General features: G+C 39.3%; 1 protein-coding gene across 5 annotated transcripts in view; it reads right to left on the bottom strand.

Annotated features, from left to right (window-relative positions):
• Prr16 (proline rich 16) overlaps positions 1-20049 on the bottom strand; it is a 296734-nt gene extending 276685 nt beyond the window's left edge. For all 5 annotated transcript variants that reach the window (XR_008219183.1, XR_008219180.1, XR_008219181.1 and 2 more), the window contains exon 1: positions 19694-20049. Coding sequence is in view for 1 of the 5 variants with exons in the window: in XM_052742176.1 (XP_052598136.1) it covers positions 19694-19852 (159 nt within the window). In the remaining 4 variants the exon portion in view is untranslated. The remainder of the gene's footprint in view (positions 1-19693) is intronic.
• Positions 20050-24466: the final 4417 nt, after the last annotated feature.

Below are 24466 nucleotides of genomic sequence, written 5' to 3'. Positions count from 1 at the left end.
TACACATATATCTGTAGGCTTGTATGTGAAATCCTATAAAGTTAATATCACATAATCATTAAATTGAAAACTAAAATCATGTAAAGTTGTTGGTAGGATAGTACTGACCTTCAGGTTCCAACAGATTTCATTTCCATTGTGGGTTTATAAAGCTTCAGTCCCTAGACCGCTCGGCCATCCTGACCCACTTATGTGAAGCAAAGGATAACCATACTGCAACTCACAACTCCAGGGAGGCTACCTAGTAAAGAGGACCCTAAGAAAGACACAGGAATCACCCAACGACAGAGAAATGGATGAGATCTACATGAGCAACCTGGACATGGCGGGGGAGAATAGAGGGCAAGGGTCAGGGGAAAGAGAGCTTAGGGGAGCAGGAGGTCCCTGCTGGATCGGGAACAGAGTAGGAGAACAAGGAAAGAGATATCATGATAAATGAAGACCCCATGGGAATAGGAAGAAGCAGAGTGCTAGAGAGGTCCCCAGAAATCCACAAAGATATCTCCACAATAGACTACTGGCAATGGTCAAGAGAAAGCCTGAGCTGACCTACTCTGGTGGTCTGATGGCTGAACACCCTAACTGTCATGATAAAAGTCTCATTCAGTGACTGATGGAAGCAGATGCAGAGGTCCACGGCCAAGCCCCAGGTGGAGCTCCAGGAGTCCAATCGGCGAGAGAGAGGAGGGATTATATGAGCAAGAGGTATCGAGACCATGATTGGAAAAAGCACAGGGACAAATAGCCAAACTAGTGGAAACACATGAACCAATAGCTGAGGAGCCCCCATGGAACTGGATCAGGCCCTCTGGATAAGTGAGACAGTAGATTAGCTTGAACTGTTTAGCAGGCCCCTAGGCAGTGGGACCGGGACCTGTCCTTAGTGCATGAGCTGGCTTTCTGGAACCTAGGGCCTATGCTGAGACATTTTGCTCAGCCTTGGTGTAGGGAGGAAGGGAATGGACCTGCCTCAAATGAATCTACCAGGCTGAGCTGAATCCCCAGGGGAGACCTTGCCTTGGAGGAGGTGGAAATGGGGGGGTTGGGGAGGGAAGGCTGGGAGGTGGGAGGAGGGTGGACAGGGGAATCCGTGGCTGATATGTAAAATTAAATTAATTATAAAATAAAAAATAAATAAAGCTTCAGTCCCTTATATTTCTCTATGGAACATAGTTCTGTGTGTACAGGAAATCTATTTTCCTTGAAAGTTAAAACATTCATGTGGATATTAGTTTTTGAATTTATCCCTCAAAAGCATTATATTGATAGGACAATATAAGAAGAATAGGAGCCCCAGAATGACCCACTAGAGCACAGTCCCTCACCCACTGGCTTTGGAGAGTGCTTTTATATCAGACAAAAGGAACTACTGTTGAGTTAGATAACAGAGATTTGAGGGTACTATATGATTATAGCATATTGCACCATGCTGCCAGCCTATACAATGGCTGAGTTCTCTCTCTCTCTCTCTCTCTCTCTCTCTCTCTCTCTCTCTCTCTCTCTCCCTCTCTCTTTAGTCATGGCTCTTTTGGAACTCACTATGTAGACCAGGCTGGTCTCTAACTCACAGAGATCCTCCTGCCTCAGGCTCCCAAGTTTTGACATTAATTACCACACCCTCTGGCAATAGTTGAATTCTGACATAAGGAAAGTAGTAGAAATGGGGCTGATTCGGGATTTTTTTTAAAGATTTATTTTTATTTATTATGTATACAGTATTCTGCCTGCATGTGTCCCTGCAGGCCAGAAGAGGGCACCAGATCTCATTACAAGTGGTAGTGAGCCACCATGTGGTTGCTGGGAATTGAACTCAGGACCTCTAGAAAAGCAGTAGGTGCTCTTAACCACTGAGCCATCTCTCCAGCCCCTGATACAGGATTTTAAGTACAAATTTCAGACATTTAAATTCCTCATTTGCTCCATATCAGCTAAATATACTTGTCAAGAAACAAACTTTGAATTTTATGTGTATAGAACCTCATTGACTATTTTTTTTATAACACTCCTACATGATATGCAATGCTGTAAGTTAACATGCTGATCACAGGAAGAAAATGCCCAGAGGATGATATGTATATTGAGATGACTAACCTGATAATTGTCAAATGGATGAGATGTACTTTCACCAGAGGGATGGGCCTCTGGATTTGCCTGTGTGGGAATCTCTTAATTAGTTTAACCAAGGTGAAGGAATCTGTATACCCTGGGAGGGACCATTCTCTGGGCTGGGATCCTGAACTGCATAAGGACAAGGCTGAGAATAAGCATTCTTCCCTCTGCTCTTGACTCAGATTGCAATGTGGCAAGCTGTCTAGGCCTCTTTCAACTGTGACTTCCCTGCTGCTAGTGACTATAACCTGGACTGTAATGCAAAGCAAAACAGTACACACACCTCCCACACACCCTTAAGTTGCTTTTGTCAGTTTATTTTATTTTATCACAGCAACAAGAAAAGAAATTAAGGTAGCATTTAACCAGTGTCAGTTTCTCCATTTTTCTATGAAATGTGTGTTGTATTTTAAAAAGGGCACAGCGGAGGCCTTGGCAGGTTGGAACCCAGGGGCATGGCTAAAAGTCACTCACACCATGTGATAGTGCTCACATGAAAAGTTTTATTATTAAAGGGGGAAGGGAGAAGGGAAGCGAGGGAAAGAGAGAGAGAAGCAGAGAGAGAGAGACAGAGAGACAGAGAGAGAGAAGGTGCACAGGCCCTCATGGCAAGAGAGAGGGAGGAAGAGAGAGAGAAGGGGGAGAGGTTTTCTCTTAAAGAGGACTTTAGTAAGATGACATTGTCAGGATGCTGGGCGGGTCCCCAAGGGGCGGGTGTGAATGCTAACAATGTGTATATGTTAAACTTTGTTTATAAATATGAAAATATGGCAGTCTTAGTAACAACAACCCAATAAAAGGACCAGGAGCCATTTTTTATCAGAATGGTAGATTAGGTAGATAGTAAGTCAGATTGGATATTTCTTGGTTCACTTGAGGAATGGAAATCAATTTGACTGTAATCATTGAGCTATTTTTTAATTAATTTTGTATATTTTGTAAACAATATTATTCTAGAAAATTTAAATAAACTTTACTCAAATTTATAAGTGCTAAAATCAACTTTTTTTAAATCATTAACTAAATTATCTCTGTATGACACTGTAAAGAGAGCATGTTATAGGAAGCTTTTCTTAAATTCACAGAAACAACTTATTTTAAAATTATTTTACCTGTGTGGATGTATGACATTCTGCCTATCCTGGAAACTATAATATGCTTTCGATAATTTACAGTAACTTTTAATGTAACTCATCTTTATTTTCTCTTTACTTTTCAAATCAAAGGCTCTTGCAAGATCTTCTAGGAGAAGTTACAATACCCTGTGTGTGCTAGACCGCTTTCCTGCTCATCAAGGAAGCAGATATCTGCAGTGGTATATGTGTTAATTTTCTCATTGCGTTGACGAATCTCTGACAGAAACAACTTCAGGAAACAGGATTCCTTTTAGCTACCATTTCACCCAGTTCTGGCTAGTTCCATAGCCTGGGGCAGAAACTCTTCTCAGCCAGAGCCTGTGGTAAAGGCTGTTCTCCCAGTTTGCCAGACAGGAAGCAATGAAAGCAGCAGGGGGGAGGGAGCAGAGATAAAATACCCCAGAGAATCTGTCTCCACTGGCCTGCTTCCTCTAGCTAGGTTCAGTCTCCCAGAGTATCCAGAACCATCCAAAGTATGCACACCACTGGAAGCTGATATACAATAATAATACACTTTAAAATGTAGGTTAGGTCAGTATAATTAATTTGAAAATAAACATCAAAGAAAACTATATCAGTCAAAATACTGTGGTGTATTTTATCATTAAAAGAGTGTTTTGGATTAATGGTGACATGATGGTTACTAGATAATGTGATTTAAAGGATAGCTTTTGGATCTACAAATGACTTTTTATACATCTATTGTTACTACAAGATGACATAAAATATCACTACACAGGAGATCAAGAATTCTGGCTAAAAAATAATGAATTGATTCATTTTTTTCTTAACATTTAAGAAAAGTATCTCGCCGGGCGGTGGTGGCGCAGCCGGGCGGTGGTGGCACACGCCTTTAATCCCAGCACTCGGGAGGCAGAGCCAGACGGATCTCTGTGAGTTCGAGGCCAGCCTGGTCTCCAAAGCGAGTTCCAGGAAAAGCGCAAAGCTACACAGAGAAACCCTGTCTCGAAAAACCAAAAAAAAAAAAAAAAAAAAAAAAAGAAAAGTATCTCCATATATTAATGTAGTAGATAATGGACTTCTTTCAGTTTCACTATTATAGTAATAATGTCATAACATTACATACAAAGCAAGCTTATTAATATAGTCTCCATTCAGGGGATAAAACTCAGGCAGAGTGCTGGCCTAATTCCTGGGTTCTAGCCTAAACATTGCACAAACTAGCAGTGGGATATGGCAGCAAATGCCTGTAATTCTAGCACTTGGCAGATCAGATTTAAAGTGAGTTCAAGGAAACGCTGGGTTGAATCTCTCTCTCTCTCTCTCTCTCTCTCTCTCTCTCTCTCTCTCTCTCTCTCTCTCTCTCTCTCTCTCTCTCTCTCCAGCCATTCAATGGTAATGCTTGGTCTGTTTTTTCTTTTCTCTCTGCAACTCTGATCAGATGCCAGTACTTTTACGTTAAATCTTTTTCTTCTCCAGTCTTTAGGGAAAATAAGACACATTATCATAATCCAATAAGAACATTAGCAGAGCTAGGAACATTTCAGATCTCTGAAAGCTAGATTGAACACTATTGAAGCTAATGCTATTAAGTAATACTAAATTGTTTATGCACAACTTAGGACTTCCTTCTTGGTATCTTTGCAAAAGAAACACATTATGAATAAAGATTTACTTGGACAGTTTCTTGAAAACCTTCTACCTCTCCTGGAACATGCTAGGATGTCAGCTTTCAGTGAGCTGCATGGCTCAGGTAAGCTAAGAGGCAGTTGGTAATATAATTTATTGACTTGTGAGTATTAGTAACTTCAGGAAGCAGATGGTAAACTATCAAGCATTTGTGATTCATGAAACAATCAAAAAATGCACACGCTGCATTGCATTATTCTCTGTATTAAAAAATTTGTTTCTGCAAGGGTACACAGTGTAACCCGTTTTGAACAAGGATTAAGCACCCAAAATAAATTTGGAAGATTGTTAAAGAGTGCATGTTGAGTTCTGAGTTCTATTTTAAAATGTATTAATCTTTATAATATACTGAACAGTGAATAGAAATTTGAAGCAGTAGCTCTGAACATAATTTTATTCTATTTTCTCCCTTTGGTTTCTTATTATGACATTTTGTCCACATATATAATGTTGTTTGACCTTATTCACCTCTTTTCACTTTCCTCAGCCCCTTCAATTCCAGCTGGTCCTCATCCTTTCCCTAAAGATCCTCCCTTCAGGCCAGGTGGTGGTAGCACACGCCTTTAATCCCAGCACTTGGGAGGCAGAGCCAGATCTACAGAGCGAGATCCAGGAAAGGCGCAAAGCTACACAGAGAAACCCTGTCTCTCTGGTTTTTGTTAATGAACCAAATGATTTTCCTTAGGTTTGCTTACAGGAGTACAAAGAGGAGTTCTCTACAGGAGCATGGACACTTTCGCAGTAACTATGCTACTGAAAAAAAAAATTATGTCCCTCTTTCCCTCAGCAATCATGAAGTGCCTACAAATCTTCAGGGAAGGATGAGACCTCATGAGCTCTTTCCTGCTTCATGACAAAGTATGGCAGGCCCAGACTTGGGGACCTTATGTGGGTAATCATGGATGCTGTGAGCTTAAAAATACAAAAGCCATGTCATGCCCAGAAGTCAGAAGGAGAGGAGAAATGTTGAATGCTCTCTTCATATATGTTTTAACTTCATCTAATAACGAGAAATTAAAATATGATAGCAATCATTAAAATTGCTTAAAAACTATAAGATATTAAACAAATATATGTAATATTTCCAGTTAATATAGAGAACATATTTAAATACTAGGCCCAAATTTTTAAAAATCAGCAAATAGCAGCTAAGTTTCATGATTGAAAATAATCTCTTTGACATGTTTTGTAATTATTAATAGTTTATATTGAATAACCATCCATTTTTCCTTTTAACTTTCTTCTCCTAGAGATTTTCTGGTTGTTTCTTAAGGTCGTTTGAAAGGAATGTATTTAAATGGCATTTCAATAATATTATAGCAAAACTGCATCATTAATGTTTTCATATCCATATTCAATTCATATAGGAAAAAGATAAGTGATCATTGGGTCTTGCTTAAATCATTTTTTAACACTCCATTTGAGAATCAAGCATGAAAAACTTAGTGAGACCTTTCAAGTTGCAAAACTAAAATCTTGACTGTAGGTATGCTAATGGAGGGAAAATGTAAAGTCAGAAACCCAGCCGTGTCCCTGACAGAAGTGCACAGATTGTAAGCATGGGCACAGGAAAGCCAGGCCTGTCAGCAGGCTTAGGGAAGGGGAGATGGTGAGTTCTGAGAGGTTAGGATTGGGGCACCATTATCTAGGAAAACAAAACAATATTAGGAAGAAAACACTATTTCCACATAAGCATTTGTACTATAATGACAATAGACTTATTATAAGTGTCCATATTTTTGAACACTAGAGGGAGTGTAGAAGAGAATGACATGGAAGCTGAACATAGATGTGCTGTACTCCCTCAGTATCTTGTGCGTTAGGTCTCACTAAGTTGTTTATGCTTGATTCTCAAACGGAGTGCTAAAACTTATTTAAACAAAATCCAAGGTCTTTTTTAAAATGTTTTTTTCCAGTTAGTTTAAAATTTGACAAAGTTAAGGACAAGAAGATGAACAATATTCAAGCAGGAAACAAAAGGTAAATGTTATTTTATTCAAAAAGTAAATATACTCTCTCTCCATTTCAATTTACATATTCTACTAGAAAAAATAGAGTTATAATTGATTGGAGATAACTTGCTAAATGTTTTAAATATTTTAAAGTGACTTCTCTGTATTACAAAGAAAATGAGCCTTCTCAAATCATACCTAGATTTTTTCTGACAGAGAAACTGAGGTATTCCAAACCAAATTTATGGTTTATGCAGAGAGAATGTGTTGAGAATTTCAAAATGTGAGGAACAGCTTAAGAACCACAGGGCGGCCCGGCAGTGGTGGCGCACGCCTTTAATCTCAGCACTGGGGAGGCAGAGCCAGACGGATCTCTGTGAGTTCGAGGCCAGCCTGGTCTACAGAGTGAGTTCCAAGAGAGGCACAAAGCTACATAGAGAAACCCTGTCTGAAAAAAAAAAAAAAAAAAAAAAAAAAAAAAAAAAAAAAAAGAACCACAGGGCAAAGGATGAGAGGGGTGGCGATTTGATAAGGTTTTGTTTGCTTTGTCTTGTTTAACTTAGAATTCTGGCCTGTAATCATTGTTCAGCATGATAGCATTCCCAAAAAACCTTTGAGCATTTCAAAGGATAAAATGTTGCTCAACTGTGAAATCAAACAAGGGAAAACAAGATCTCATTCAACTAACTTACATGTAATAGGTAAGAAAAACAAAGAATCTTTACCAAATGTATTTATTATATATGATATATTTTATAGTATATATATAATATAATATACATATTATATTATGTGTGTATTATATATGTTCATTCTCAGAAAGTGTAGCATAGTAGTGGAAAGTAAATGGTGATGGTTTTGAACCTTAAGTGGACAGGTTTAGGAGGATAAATTTAGAGTTAGAAAAAAATCCAAGTATTTGTTGATATTTGTACATGACTTTTTGAGATAATAATGTAATTACAACATTTTTCCCTTTCCTTCCCTTCCTCCAAACCTCTCACATATCCCTCAGGTTGAGAACCACTGGTATACACAAGACTGCACACACACACACACACACACACACACACACACACACACACACACACAACCAGTAAAACAACAGAATGGTTCTCAAAGAGATAACAGTTGAGGACAGCTTGTATGTGCCTATCACATTCACTCAAGAAATAGCAAGATTACTGCTGCTGAAACAAGAAAACCAGTAAGAAATTAGTAAGAAAGGAGGTTAGATAAGTTATAGGGGACAAGAATGGTTAGGGAAAGGAGAGCAGGGGCATTGTTAGTATTGTACTAACCCAAGTGAGATAGTATGTTGGTAGGTGCAGGCTGTAGGAAGTGGAGAAGTTAAGACCTGGACAAACTTTGAACATAGATTCAATCATGCTTCCACGTGGCTTGGAGATAATTGATAATGGCCCCCAAATCCAGTTGAAAGACTCCTCCAACTGGCATGAGAAAGGTGACAGGGGCTAATGTCTAGGAGGAGGAAGCATATCAGCAGACTAGGCAGGTAAAATCCAGAAGGAAGGAAGGAAGGAAGGAAGGAAGGAAGGAAGGAAGGAAGGAAGGAAGGAAGGAAGGAAGGAAAGAAGGAAGGAAGGAAGGAAGGAAGGAAGAAAGGACTAGTTAGACAAATTTAAGAGTTGGAGAATCTATCAGTGGAATTTATTCACAGACTAAATAAAAATGCCAAGGAAAAATGCAAATTACAAGCAAAATATATTAATTTAATTTCAGACATCTCTAAGGAGGAGTAAATGTAGATACCAGAAAGGGGGGAAATTAGTAGCTTGAAAAAATACAGCACTCTTCAAACACATGGAAGAAATATTAACAGAGACTTCAAGTGTTACTAATATGTAAAATAGCCCTTAATAGGTTACAGAATGCTAGCACTGAAAATTGAACTTTAGATTAAATAACTGGGCCATTGTCAAGCTAGGGAGAGATGTCTTTGCTAGAGTGATGGGAAGAGACCTGGTTGGAATGGGTTTAAGAAAAAGTAAGAAGAAAAAGGTGTTAATATGCACAGCCCACTGGTTCAAGTTTATTGTAAAGGAAAGCTAAGAAATGGTATGGCAGTATTCATGGAACTATATAAAAAAGAGCTTTATTATATTTTATTTCAGTTTTATTTTGAGAGAAATCCTCTAGCAGTCTGTTAAAAAACAGTGTGATGGTATAAGAGAAACAAGGGAAGATTAGTAATTTCATTGAGTAAACTAGCAAGAACAGTCTAACACTCAAGTGAATGATTGGCTTTTAGTCCTTAATATCTTTACTAGATATTCTTTAATATTGGCTCCTCAAGTTCCCTGTCAAGTAAGAGTGAGACTTTGGATGTGCATTAAACCAGGAGTGGTGGTGACCCATGCCTATTATATCCCAGCCTTTAGGAAGCAGAGACAAGAACACAGAGTTCAACGATGAGTTTGATCTGCTTAGTAAGTGCCCCACCTCCACCCCTCCAAAAAAAAACGTTGTATTAAAAATGAGAAAATGCAAGCTAGGCAGTGGTGGTACAAGTCTTTAAACCCAGCACTGGGAAGGCAGAGGCAGGTAGATCTCTTTGAGTTGGAGGCCAGCCTGGTCTACAGAGTGAGTTCGAGGAAGGGTTCCAAAGCTACACGGGAAAACTCTGTCTCAAAAACACAAACAGAGAGAGAGAGAGAGAGAGAGAGAGAGAGAGAGAGAGAGAGAGAGAGAGAGAGAGGATGCTTGCCAAAGCTACATGGGAAAACTCTGTCTCAAAAACACACACACAGATATATATATATATATATATATATATATATATATATATATAGAGAGAGAGAGAGAGAGAGAGAGAGAGAGAGAGAGAGAGAGAGAGAGATAGAGGATGCTCAGTTCTTTCATAGATTTTATCTGCTCACGCTGGTACCAAATGGAACTATTTTTGTTCATGGTCAGTTTATGCAGTTCGAACAGTGACTGACACATGCCCCCCCCCCCATGGACCACTTCTTTGTATGCCATCCTATCATTTACCCAGCACACTCTGCATTCTATGTATCTTAAGGAATTATCATGATTAGAAAATTCGTTTTTTCAGTAATTTGCTTAAAATTGTTTACATGTCTTATACAAAAGAACTAAAAATGTAGATACAATGTACCTAAAGAAAGCCCATGCCAATCTGTGTAAACATAAATACTAACTAATTATTTATAATATGATTAATGATAATTGGTTATTGTAATGCAATCATTCTTTGACAACAGAAATTCTAATTGGGAGAATTGTTTCATAAAAGTAAGTTCCAGTGTTAGTAACTGGTAGAAATTTTACCATAATCTAATATGATTCACCACGTTAAGGTATCACATGAACATTTGTGTTTACGAGTTTCAAAAGTTTACCTTCACGTCAGAAACCACAACATAATGCAGGATTTACTGCAGATATTATTCAGAGAAGTTTTAAATGCATTAACACAGAAACCAATGAAAAGACTAAGATGGATTTGTCTCGTGTTTTGTGGTCACTGTATAATTTAGCATGGCTTTTGAACTTTCTATACTGTTTTTTTTTTTAATTTGATTTAATATTACGTATTAGCCATGGATTCCCCTGTCCTCCCTCCTCCCGCACCCCCCTGCCCACTCCGCTCTCTCCCCAGCCCACCCCCCATTCCCATCTCCTCCAGGGCAAGGACTCCCCTGGGGATTCAGCTCAACCTGGTAGATTCAGTCCAGGCAGGTCCAGTCCCCTCCTCCCAGGCTGAGCAAAGTGTCCCTGCATAGGCCCCTGTTTTAACTTTAAAGAACTGAAGCTCTTCTTCCCAGAGGTAACATTCTCTAAGAGTACGTCCTTGAGTTTACTCATGCATGTATCTTTCAGGGCCTTCGGAACAAAAACTTACACATGTCAGAGATTCAATATTTTTTTTATAATTCACAGATACACATTGCAGAGAAAACTAATAACAACAAAGATAGATGCTGCCCTGGGGAAAGTTTTAAGAAAAGGTTATGCTTAAAAATGAGGCCTAGAAATATTTTATCTTGTCGTAAAATGCTCTGCTGTGTTATACTTTGTAAGAAAAAAAATGAGCCAGACATCAATCACTGTGAATTTGACAATTTTGGAGAGCAGTGGCTTTACACACACACACACACACACACACACACACACACACACACACACACACACACACAATCTTCTAAAATTAGTGAATTCCTGACACACTACTTATGTGCTCCCCAGAATAAAGCCATCCATCCTAGTCTGCATTCTAATTGCTCTTATAAAACACAGGCCAAAAGCAACTCAGGGAGGAAAGGGTTTACTTCATCTTACAACTCATGGGTCATAAACTATCACTGGAGGAAGGTAGGGCAGGAATTGAAAGCAGGAACCCAGAGCAGGAACTGAAGCAGAGACCATGAAGGAAAGCTGTTTACTGGCTTGCTTCCAGGTTCACATTCCACTACCTATTTATACAACCCAGGACCACCTTCCCAGGGGTGGCACCATCCACAGTGAGCTAGAACTTCCTCCATCATTCGGACATCAAGAAAATGCCCACAGACACAGACAGAGACCAGTGTGATAGAGGTGACTTCTCAGTCCAGGTTCCCTCTTCCCATCAGTCTCTAGTTTGTGTCAAATTGACAAAAACTAACCAGCACACCATCTGACTTCAGCCACTAGTATGTTGATTTTTTTCCCATTTCCACTGATACAGACTTTTAGTATTGAAAACTTGAGAGACAGAGCTCAAATTACAGACTGGAAATGTGTGAGTACAGTCAGTGGCTGTTTTGTCCCTTTATTTGAGTTCTCCTCACTCACCAAAAGTTCTCAGAATGTGTGCACACACTTACAATAGCATGAGTTTCATTCCAGGAAAAATATCCCCTATTTTAAACATTTGTTCATAGTATTATATGTAGCAAAGATTAAGAATCACGGACATTAAAAGATAATTGACTTGGTCAGTGTTTGAACCTGGTATTTTTCTGTTATATACAATGTGATTTTAAATCTTGTGATGAGATAAAATGTTGGGAAAAAGGAAGCTTACACACCAGCGTATCTGTTAACCTTTGTTATTTTGTTAGAGAAAAAGTAATAATAACCTGTTAGGAATCATCAAATTTGCTTGTTCCTAATAAGCATATGTTATCCACAGTGGGTAATCTACTTATACTGTACCAAACACCATAATAACAGAACTTGAGCCATTTCAATTATTCCACACATAAAAAAAAAAAAAAAACCTACTCAAACAGTACCTGAGTAGTATTTGCACAGTTCAGGAAGAGTGGCAAGGATCATAAGTAAATGTTCTGTGCTTGCATTATTCCTATTTCTTAGCTGAAAATGGAATCTGGGAGTTTAATTACTTTGAGATCTCCTATCTTTCCATCTTCAGACAATAAATAAATACACAGACTAACTCATGCAATATGGGGCAACATTTGTTGTAAGTTGACAGGCCATCTTGTGAGTGTTTTCTGATTTGGGCATTAATTAGACATGGCGTTATTGTTTTTGTTTCACTAAATATTAGTTTCTGGCTCTTGTTTAGAGATGACATCGCTGAATTGAGCCTTCTAGATTATACAGGAAATCTTAATTTAGAGCAGTTTTTCCTAATGACCTTTCAATATGATGAAAACAGTTTGCTCATGTCATACTAGAAAGGAAACACAAGTAAGGCTACTCTTGTACGTTTCTTATGTCATGGAAAGGAAATGGCTCACGACTAAGAACACAAAAATACACAAGGCAGCATCAAACAGTTTAATGCTTTTTTACCTGGCTAAGAATTCAACAAATTCTCTAATTTATCAATTAGCGCAAAAAGCAAAAAATGATTGTCAAATCTCAATCATCATGATAGGCCTTTACTTTAAATGCAATATGATAACAAAAGATGATAACTTCCTGAATTATTTTTTCTTCATTGGAAAGACCTGTATAGGTCCGGGGCTGTAGCAAAGTGGTAGAATGCATAACTAGCAAGTATAGGCCCTGGGTTCAAAACCCAGCTCTGAAAAATAATGTGTGTGTGTGTGTGTGTGTGTGTGTGTGTGTGTGTGTGTGTGTGTAGTGAATGTTATACAGCTTTTCAATATTATGGCTTAGAAAATATAAGGAAAAGCCAATAAAAGTTCTTCTGGCCGGGCGGTGGTGGCGCACGCCTTTAATCCCAGCACTCGGGAGGCAGAGCCAGGCGGATCTCTGTGAGTTCGAGGCCAGCCTGGTCTCCAAAGCGAGTTCCAGGAAAGGCGCAAAGCTACACAGAGAAACCCTGTCTCGAAAAACCAAAAAAAAAAAAAAAAAAAAAAAAAAAAAAAGTTCTTCTGATGTCTCATATTGTATACAAAGTATGTTTATATATGTATAATTAAATGTATAATTCATACATAACATTAGACATTGGAATCACTCTTACTGACTTTTCATCTTACTTTCTAAGCCATGATATTGAAAAGCTGTATAACATCCATGATTTACTGAAGCACCTATTTATTTGAAAAATGAAAACTGAAGAATCTAATTTTTTCACTATTAATGGTTGCTTCAATCCTGGTACCAAAATGTAAATGCATTTCACCCTCTTTGAAAAAAAAAAAAAGGAGTGTTACCAAAAAGATATTAATCCACACAGCAAGGGTTAAGGATTAAGTACTTTATTAGTATCACTATGAATCTGAAAAAGCATCTATATATATATATACTGCTGCTGGCAATAAAACAAAATGAAAAATAAAACAAAAAAGAAACATTTCTGGATGGTAGTTTAATATGAATTGAAGAATTTAAAAATTCCACTTTCAATTAAAAAAATACAAAGACAAAATATTAGAAATGAAACCATAGACCAGAACAGTGAAATGTCTAGTCCCCAAAACAAACATGATTTTTAAACCTCATGTCTGCACAAATGGCTTTGAGCAAGGAACTTGACCCCTATCACCTTAGTTTCCTTATCTGTAAAGTGAGAAATGACGGTTATGAGGACTAAATGGGTTAGAATTTTAAAGAGTATTTAGAGAACAACCTGGTGGAATAGAACACTCTTCTTTAGCCTTGTTTGTTGCCAAAGGTGCAGCTTCTAATGAAACTTAATAGCCATAAAACATTAGAAATAAGTTGTATATGTAACATTAACAGAATTATCACTTATCTTACAGATACCATAAAATAGTTATACTCTAGTGTTAGTAAAGAAAACAGACAATAGCATTGCATATAATTCATATTTCTCTTACTTTAACCTCATCCAAATATCCACTCCAAAAGACTAAAGATAAATATAACAAAATGTCCAGCATTATCTATTTCTATTAATATTATTTTTATTTTCTTATTTAAGGCATCTTTCCAGATGTTTTACAAGATCACATAAATTTCTGAAATCAGAAAAAAAGTGTTCTTTAAAATGTAGTATCATTATTGTGCATTAGTTTTACATTGGCAGCTTGATATCAATTACCAGGCTTTCTGTCAGAATATAATCATCAATCTGTTGCGATTTTTATCAATTCTCAAAAATTGCCAGTGAAATTTTTCATGAAGTAGCTCCATAAGCAGATCATGTCATCTGTTTTGTTTGGGAAAATATGCTTCGCTCTGATTCATATTCCTTTCTCTTTTCCTAACACCTAGACTCAAATATCTGAAATCCTTAGAGCAGCAGGGTGGAAGAATACCATCCAGGTAGCAATGAAATGTATTACACTGATTTCATTATCTGTCACGTCACTACTGCCTGAAGCACATTATTACTTTAAGGCTGCTTGAGTTTCTTACCAGCTGATTCTCCATGTTAAATGATTCAATTCATTAAAAGAGAGAGATGAGGGGTAGGGGTGGATATTAGTTATCTTATGCTCACAGAAGCATCCTCTCAGTAGCCTTCTAAGGCACCATATTTAAGAAGAGAAAAGGTAATTAATGTATTTAAACGTTTAGTAAATACATCTCAGTAAGGTAAGCTATAGAGTAGTAAAGATAGAGTGATGCACTGTTGACTTCCATTCATTCATAATTTTAGAACTTAGAAAATACTACAGAGATCATTCTCTATAATTTGTTCTAAGAATGCATTTTATATGCATAGATTCATTAACTAATAATACTGTAGGATTTCTCAGAGCAATAAACTACATCATTACAAGTGAATAAGTCAGTAAGAAAGATCATTAAGGGGGTCGAGAGATGGCTCTGTTAAAAAGTTAAAAAGCTTCAATTCCCAGCACCCACGTTAGCTCACAACCATCGTTAACTCCAGGTCCAGGGGATGTCATGCCCTCTGCTGGCCTCCATAGTGCACACATGTATGTACAGGCAAAACACTCATACACTTAAATCAATAACATAATCATTTTTAAAACAGAAAATGTTACAAGGCAAGAATACCTAATAAGTAATTGTTAATTCTGTTTTTAATCAATGTTGATGGACTTTCCAAGTTTTCTAAGGTTAACTTAAGTTGTTCCTCTCTTTTGTCTATGAAATTATAAGAAAACTCTGTGCTTTCCATTCACAGATTCACCTGCCTACCTGTGGAATCCAGCCATGAGGTGATTCTAGTTCACTAACAGAACGGTTCTTATTTTGCCTCCATGACACCTACTCACAAGTGCCCCTCTTACTTGTTATAAACGTAAGTTTTATATATTGCATGTTAAAGTTTGTTCCATTCATATAATAGTACTGTGACAAGATTTAAAGCACTGAGATGCTACAAGGAAAGTTCAAGGCTATAAACAGTCTGAACAAAAAGATAACTCAGCTAAAGCAGTTAAGGCTATTTATTGGAGATTCCAGCAAACAAACATTTAATGTAAAATATTTCACAAGTCCCATCTTTAGAAAGGAACACTCAGATTATTACCAGCATTTTGAATTATTTAAAAAATATTTTAAAAAGTGCATTTGTTTCCACATTTCTTAGTAAAAAATTGAACACTAACATCTGCTATACCAGTTGTGCTTAATTTTATTCCTTAAACTCTAGAGTTTCACAAACACTTTCTTCAATTTATAGAAAACACAACATGGATTAATCACATATTCCAATGATGAATTTTGTTAACATCTTTTTTTTTAACTCTTCAAATCTTATCCATATTGCAAAGGAAGGTTCATATTTTGAGTTTACATTTCTATAAAACTTTTATTCTTCATGGAGGTTTCACATATATACTTACAACACATGAATATGTGATCTCTTGTGAACCAATCCATTTATGTCCACCACGAAAACCTGGATAACTATAAGTTTCTTAAAGTTCTTATCTTGTTCTCTTCTTAAATTTCATGTTCTTTGCTCACAGAATACCATACTACTGAGTACATAACCAGTACAGATTTATAAATGAACACGTACTAATTAGTACTCTTAGCTTCAATTTCTACTTTACATCAATAGTCAGAGCAGCCAGTAAAAGCATTAATGACTTTTTAAGAGCACTGATGCTTAATAACATAATAAACACATCATAAGTAAAATTTTGAGCATGAACAAAAGTTATTCATTTTAGCAACAAAGTTCTACTGTAACATGGTAGGTGCTGAATAAACACATATAGAGAGCTATATTTTAGTTTTTTTTAAATTATAGCACAGAAAGATAAATGATTCATAATATTTCTGAAATCCTCAAGTTGTTTTGAGGTTTTATTCACTTTTGAGAATGAATAAAACAGTCTCTGGGTTTTCTAAAAATCCTGTCTCTTTATAACACTCAGTGCAATTATAACTGATTAAATTATTATAACTAAACAACAAATCAGAAAAAGATATAACAAGTACTCCTCTTAGTGAACAGAATGGAGTTTTCTTACTAATTATTAAGTGTTTCAAACAGCTAGTATGGTGATCAAATCTACCCTGCCTATCAGAATTAAAAAAGCTACTATTAAAATAATCAATCGTGAATCTGTAAGAGAGAAAAGGAGGGGGCAAATGGGATTGGAGGGAAGAAAGGGAATGGGGAAAATGATGTAATTATACTTTAATTTCAAAAATATTAAAGTAATCAAACAAAAATTCAGTGTTATTGGTGAGGTTTGTACAAAGATAAAAGGCAGAATGTTTCAACCTTAAGTTGTAATGAAAATGAAATTGACAGTGAATCAGTCAAAATTATGTTATTACTTTAGTTTCCATTCCAAGTTAATAAAAGTTCACTGTAAATTAATATCAAAATATAACATGGTTTAAAAGCATAGTGTTATGCATAAAGGAATTTGAATTTTGAATATAATAATTTATATTATGTATAGCAATAGTATAATACTATAATAATTTATGTGTACTACATAATTATGTATATATGTATAAATAAGCTTTGCAGAGTTTACCAAAGTTTTCAGTGACGTGCTTCTTTAAAGCTTCATGAAAGACATACTTAGTCATGTATGCTGCCTTATCCAGACAGATCAAAGCTGAACAACCACAAGATGTCATAGGTTAAACATGCCCTATAAATATTTGGTCCTGGAAATTACTCCCATTCTTCTTCTATAAATAGCCGCTTTTGATATTTAGCTTTAGCATATACACTCCCACATTCAAGCCTAGGATGCTGATTGTCCACAGCAAAGTTAGCTGGTAATCAATCACATCATGTATCACTCATGTATTTTAGCTTTGTGCTGAGATTTTCACCCAATTAGGCCTTGCTTAGTGAATGAAACCTTGCAAGGCATCAAATGAAGATGTTTTCTCAAGCTCTGTCAGGTCTGCATTTCCATCCTTTGGTGAAGTACCGATTTTTTTCCTCTTAAATATGTATATTTTTTAAAATGAATACATGGGAAGACCAACATCTCTAATTCTAGCCACAAACCAGAGAGGCTAAACATTTTCCTGTATATTATCTTGGCCTTCAAATGTCTAAATAATAATAATAATAATAATAATAATAATAATAATAATAATAATAATAATAATACAAAGAAGCAAGGTCATGAGTTTCTGGTTTCACCAAAAGAGTGAGTGTCCTGATACATTACCATGACCCACAGAAGCAAAATGTTGGCTGGCCACCTTTCTCTCAGTCTCTCTCCCTGTAAACAAAACAAGCTATACCCTTTGGTGCTATTGGTTTTCGACATCCACTACCTTTTAAAAAAAAAAAAAATGCAAAGCAGGTGTGTGCCAAGAGGAACTCTTGTAAATTATTCATTTTTAAAAAACACGATAATGTTGCAAATGAAAACAATCTGCCAAACATGGCTAGTAAAAGGATAACAAAGAAACAAACATCTTTAGACTTGGATTTTGGTCACAGCCTCTCCAGCTGCCAACTAGTTGTGAAACAAGCCTAGGAAAATCCTGCAAACACAAACAAGTTTCCTGACCTGTCAATGCCTACCACCACTATCAGGACCTTAGCAGTAATTGTGTCCCTTTTGCAGAGAAACCTACAGGAATGAACTCATCCTCGGCAAAACAAACTCTGGCCAGGAATGGATCCTCTCAACAGGCTGTGAATTTGGTTAGAAACTCGGGGTTTTGTTCATAGAGGTAATCCCTGGAAGACTCTTCACATTTGGGCTGGAAAAGACAGGAGGATAATCTCTAGAGGCCAGTCATCCAAACAGCCCCCAATTTCCCCCTACTTGGCTTCGGAAACCGAATTAGAATTCGGATTTAGGCTATGATTGCCCCTCCCCTTATTTTTCCATGGAGACCACCACAACCACCACCTAAGAAGTTTGTCTTCTTGCAGCTCGAACTGCCAGACTCCCTCACCAAGAACTGCACCAGGAGCCCCACTCCGTAGTGCGACAGTGCTGTGGGCATTGCCAATAGCTCCCCCAGCCACAAGAGGCAGCCAGGTTGACAAGGAGACCCACCTCCTGCCCACTGGCCCGCACTGGGGCCCTGGTCCGCTTAGGCTGCCTGAGTTACGCAGCCTCCACCCGACACCTCACCTCTTCCAATCCAGTTCACCCGGATAGGGAGGGGCGGAGTATAGAGGGGGTAGAATACTGGCGGGGGAGGGGGAAAACAATCCCAGTTCTAAAAACCCAGGATGCAAGTGGCGAGACCACAAGGCACGCGCGACGCGCACACACATACACACTCCTCTGTAAGCCCTACTGCTCAGGTTCAATGCCAAGCGATGACAGAATGAAAGGAAGGAAGTGAAGAATGGCGACACTCGGGGTGGCGCGAAGGCCCAGAGTTGCTGGAAAACATTTGGGAAAAGGGCAGGAGATGCTTCAGGAATTGCGAAAGTGAGAAAGTCCCAGACATAGCTCCTTCCCCTAAGCTGGATTCTCCTGTCAGCATCCGGGGTCGCCTTCTTTTTGGTGGGGCTTGGGAAGAGGAGAGGGGAGCCAGAGCTGCGCTTTCCCCCTCCCAGTGCCCTCCCTGGCCTGGCCCAGGGCCCAGAAGACACCCCCTTCAGCTCAGCTTCCAGAGGCTGCCAGGCCAGGAGGGGACTTGCCAAAGGACTGGAAGGGGAGCAGCCGGGCAGGCAAAGAGCATCATACCGGCTCGGGCCAGCCGGTGCTCACGTCTTCTGTGATGACACACCCCCAGTTAACCCCTTCCCCTGACACCACCGGCAGTCCCGTGTAGACAGTAGTTTGCTTCCACCCCTCCCACCATCCTGCTGAGTCCATCGATTAAAACACTAGTTGATTTCTGTCTGATTAAAAAAGAGAGAGATGGAAAGTGCCACAACTCTTCTCACGAGTAGCCAGAGCCAAAAAAGTCGGGTCTGCAGGCATCCCTCTGTAGTTGCTAGGAGTTTGGAAATGCCACGGTCCCAAGCGAAGAGGGGGACCGGAACCCGCCCGAAGGGCGCGGGTCGCCCCACTCCCTCCCCACCCCAGCCCCTCTCACCTCCTTAAGTTCTTTGGCCACGTCCTTCAGGTCGCCCAGGACTAATTCCAGATCCTCCACTATGATCTTGATCTGCTCCTTCACCTTGGTTTTGGAGGCTGCCGGAGGTCCCTCGGCTGCAGAGGACGAGGAGGGGTTCCCCTTGGACTTGGCTGACATTCTTCGGTGGGGGGAACTAGCGAGTCAGGTCAGGACAGGCGAGCGAGCCCAGGCTGCTGCGCGCCGGGGTCCCTGGCGCTGCTCCGGCCGCTCCCACCCCAGTCCCCCCACATATCGGCCGCTCGGAGGGCAGCGGCGGGTGGCTGCGCGGTGCGCTCGGCCGGGCGGCCGCACTGTGGTGCTGCCATCAACTCCCCGAGACGAGGCGCTCGGCGCGGGGCTGCAGACGGGCGAGCAGCGCGCCTGCGCCTCCTCCCGCCGCCGCCTGCCGCCGCTCGCGCGCGCACACTCGCGGGTGGAGAGAGGGGCCGCGCGGCGCCGCCGCCGGGGGATGTCAGCTGCACCGCCCCGGGGGGAACATCCCGCTAGGGTCTCTCCCAGACCTCCTTGGCGTCATGGTGCCGGGGGGGGGGGGGGGGACAAGTTCGCGAGCTGTCCACCCCTCACATCCTCATTCCGAAATGTCCCTATCACCGCAGCCTGCAGCTAAGCCGCTGCCGGTCTTCTTCCAGCCAGCCAAGGCTCCTTCAGCTTCGCCCTCCCGCAAAGACCTGGCTCGGTTCGTAAGGGACCTCAGTGTGCAACCAGAAGCTGGAGTCCCAGGCTATAAAGTGACCCTACATGTTTATCCAGGACCAAGCAATAGCCAGAGACTTCCAATCACTCTCCTGGTGACCTGCGAGTTGAACAGACTTCTGCCACGGGGCGGAGGGTGGGGTGGGGTGGAGGTGGGGGGATAAGTGGACACAGCTAGGATTGCTCAACACCTGAAATTCTCAAAATTGACTCATGTGCTTGTAAGAGGTAGGCTAACAATGCTGAGTCTAAGGAGCCAATAGCAGATTTATCAATGCCCTCTCACCAGAATTCCCCCTGAGACTGTCTGAGTCATCTTGGCTGTGTTTCTTATCTATGCAGAATCTTTTTTTTTCTTCTATCTTCTTTCCGTGACCTAGGATATGTTTTTGGTGAAGAACATTTCCAGGGAGAGTGTAATAAGAGTTTTCCTCCAACTTCTCTTCTATAAATGCCTTTGTCTTCTGGGTCTTGTGCTTTTAAACAAATAGGAAAACAACTTTAAGATTGTTTAGGCAAAGGTACCTAGAAGAGAGAATTAATAGGACGCCTCCAGCTCACTCTCAGGAGGTGGCTGCTATCTCATTAGCTCCAGTCTTAATTTCCTTAGTAGCAAACTCATGGGCTGTTAGCTACTGACCTGGCAGGCTGGCTCTAGTTTGCCTCTCCTAGTTCACACCCCTCTAGGAACATTCCTTTTACAGGCTTCTCATCTTGGTCCTGCCTTAGTCGGGCTCCAGCTTTTGCTTCTCTCACTTCAGGTATGGAGAACATGCTTCTAAGCATGAAGAAAACCTGACGGCTCCTCTCTTCCCAGTTCCTGGGCTCCTCCTAATAACCAGTCTTCAAGTGAACAGTTCCTCTGTGCAGCTGTCTGTGACCTGTGATGGGAGGAAAAAGAGAACACATAAAAAGCAAAAAGCATAGACATGACCAAATGGTATCAAACCAATGGGAAATCATTAAACAAAGGACACCGAAGAAAGGTGGGAAGCAGTCAACAGCATCAGAAACAAAATGATGAAACAGGGAAAGAACAAGTTTGCAAAGGAGATGGGGGAGCTTTTGGAGGTGTTAACTAACCTGGGGGAGCTTCCTAAGGAGAGAATATAGCTGAGTTCCCCCACCCCCATCTTCTTTTGTCTCTTTGGATTCTTTATGAAGCCCTAACAGTAAAGCTAGTTGCATCTGTTTTACAAACACTACCCCTGGAAAGTCCAAGACACCCATGTTCTTCTGATTTCATATCTGAAGAAAATAGATGTTAGAGATGATAGGAACTAAGGTGAGAAAAAAAGAGAAAGCAATGACCTACTAGACTTGAATTTTTGAGTCTTGGTAGTGACTCAGGAAGGCCAATAACTCAAAAGACAATGACCTTAGAGAAGTATAGTGGAGAATAGGAGAAGATGTGATTTTCCTATACATGATGAAATGTTTCTCTCAAAAATACATGTAAGTGTTAGGCTATGTGGGATCATTCCCTAAAGACTGAACACAAACAGCCCCAGTCTGCCATAGTAACATCCATTGCTATTGCTGAGTCAAGCTGCTGTAGCTCAGAATCAAATCACTGTCACTCAGGGGCACATCCTTGAATTCCCCATCACATCTTTTCTCAAATAATGACCCTGTCTATATCGAGATATAAAATCCAGCAAATGAAAATGAAAGGCCCAGACGGGCTTCCAGGCCCGAGCTGAGAGAACCGGAAGGGCTCCTGGGGGAGTGGTATCTCCATTTACTTCAATCTCCCAGTCACTAAGGATTGCTAAAAGCCTGTCCAAAAACGGCTTTCCTGAAGGAAGTTTTATAAAAGGAATTGAAATATTATGGGGCACAGACAGAAGAAAAACATACAGCTATAATCAAATCCATTTGCTCTCCATTTGGATATATCCTTGTTGAAATATATGTCATTCTTTAACTCATCTTAGATTCCCTCAGACATCAAGGGTGCATGATGTTTGAGCCAAAAGCACAAGTGATACCTCATAAGATTTCTGATTAATGTTTCTCTAAATGTGCTTACAAACTAGTGCTAACTGTACATGAGAACATACCCCAGACCACTTTATAAATCTAGAGAGGGTAACAAATTTAAAATCAGATAGGAGTCTTTCTCAGTTGATGAAGTAGCCTTGTGCCCAGAATTATATATGTATATATACACACACATATATATATATATACTTTTTATTTCTCATTTTTTTATGATCTGTGGCAGAAAGAACAGGATAAATATGGGAGATCACTTGGTGCTTGTTTCTAAGGTTACAAATCTGTAACATGGGTTTGTCATTTTAACCCATTACAACTGATCTCTAGAGATTAGCCTTTAGGAGAAAATCCTGTACCAACTTCTTTTGACTCACAATAAGCACAAAATGGAACCAAAATGCTTCCCCCTACTTATTAACCTGTGAACTTGTATTGATACTATTAATGCACTACTCTACTATCCAATGATTCTCAAAAAATATTCACAAAGATTACTCTTTAAAATATTTGTTTTTTTGGTTGTGAGCCTAGCCTTTAAAGGCTGAGCCATCTATCCAGCCCACACGCCTTTAATCCCAGCACTCGGAAGGCAGAGGCAGGCAGATCTCTGTGAGTTCGAGGCCAGCTTGGTCTACAGAGCGAGATCCAGGAAAGGCACAAAGCTACACAGAGAAACCCTGTTTTGAAAAACCAAAAAAAAAAAAAATTGTTTTTTCTATTTTATGTGTATGGATGTTTTGTCTGCATGTAAAGTGGACCACATGTGTGCAATGACCATAGAGGTCATAAAATAGTGTCAGATCCCTGGAACTGGATTTACTCATGGTTATGTGAGTACTAGAAACTGAACTCCTCCATAAAAACGGCAAGCTCGCTAGCCCCTAAGAAAACTCTACAGACCTTAAGAATTACTCTAAATGGATAACCATTTCCTTGACATGAGCTTATTTTGTTTGCAAGATCCCATGTATCCATGAAGACATGAAGCATAAAGAAAAGTTTTATCTTCATCAAAATCCTTTTCACTGAGAGATGGGAGGGGGAAATTTTAGAGGAGGTGGAAGTTAAGAGAGAAAACATTGTTGGTGATACAGGTATGAATACATTGATATGAAGTGCATCATGTATTTCCAAGCAGTGATTATCAAACTCTAAATACATAACAATTTGCCAAAGACACAGGTTAGTGAACTTAATCCCCACAGTGTCTGATTCAATCGGTCTGGAGGTGGGTCTGGGAATTTCATTTGAACACACTTGTGGCCACACTTTGGAAACCTTTGTTGGAAATATTAAAATTTAAGCTACTTTTAACTTCACTGTCTTATAGATCAGCTGTAATTATAATTTTTCTATTTATATTATTGATGAGAAAACTAAAACTTTAGGGGTAGGTTAAAGGGTATCTCCAATTTTCATATATAAAAAAAAAAACAAACTGAAAGTTATACTTCTTGGATGTAGCCCTGAGTACCCCAGAACTCACATAGATCTGGCTTCAAACTCACATAGATACACCTTCCTCTACCTCTCTAATTCTGAGATTAAAGGTGTGTGCCAGCACACACAACTAATGCCTCCTTTTTATTTATCAACTGTTTTGGCACAGTGGCTAAGCATTACTGTGCTATATTAGTTTGAAAGCATTCCATGTATTATACTCAGTAAATAGAACTATTGAAAAGTAGCTTCTGCATAAATGTTTGACAATGAAATGACTAAGTAAGGGTGTTTTTCTGTGTGTTTTAAAATTAATTCAACTCAATGAAATTTTTATTCTGGACAAGAATCCATTCTGAGAAGTAAACATTCACTACATTTGGTAAGAAATTGCTCCCATAGAAACAAATAGATAATTTCATATATGAGTCTAATACGAAGTGAAAATATCTCCAACTCTCTCTTCCTGCTCACTTCTTTTTTTTTTTTTTTTTTTTTTTTTTTTTTGATTTTTTGAGACAGGGTTTCTCTGTGTAGCTTTGCGCCTTTCCTGGATCTCTCTCTGTAGACCAGGCTGGCCTCGAACTCACAAAGATC

The sequence above is a fragment of the Peromyscus californicus genome, unplaced genomic scaffold, assembly GCF_007827085.1.
Source record: "Peromyscus californicus insignis strain IS unplaced genomic scaffold, ASM782708v3 Scaffold_17__1_contigs__length_78620276, whole genome shotgun sequence".
NCBI classification, from domain to species: Eukaryota; Metazoa; Chordata; class Mammalia; order Rodentia; family Cricetidae; genus Peromyscus; species Peromyscus californicus.
The sequence above is the reverse complement of the archived record's forward strand: the minus strand, read 5'-3'. Positions and strand labels throughout refer to the sequence as shown.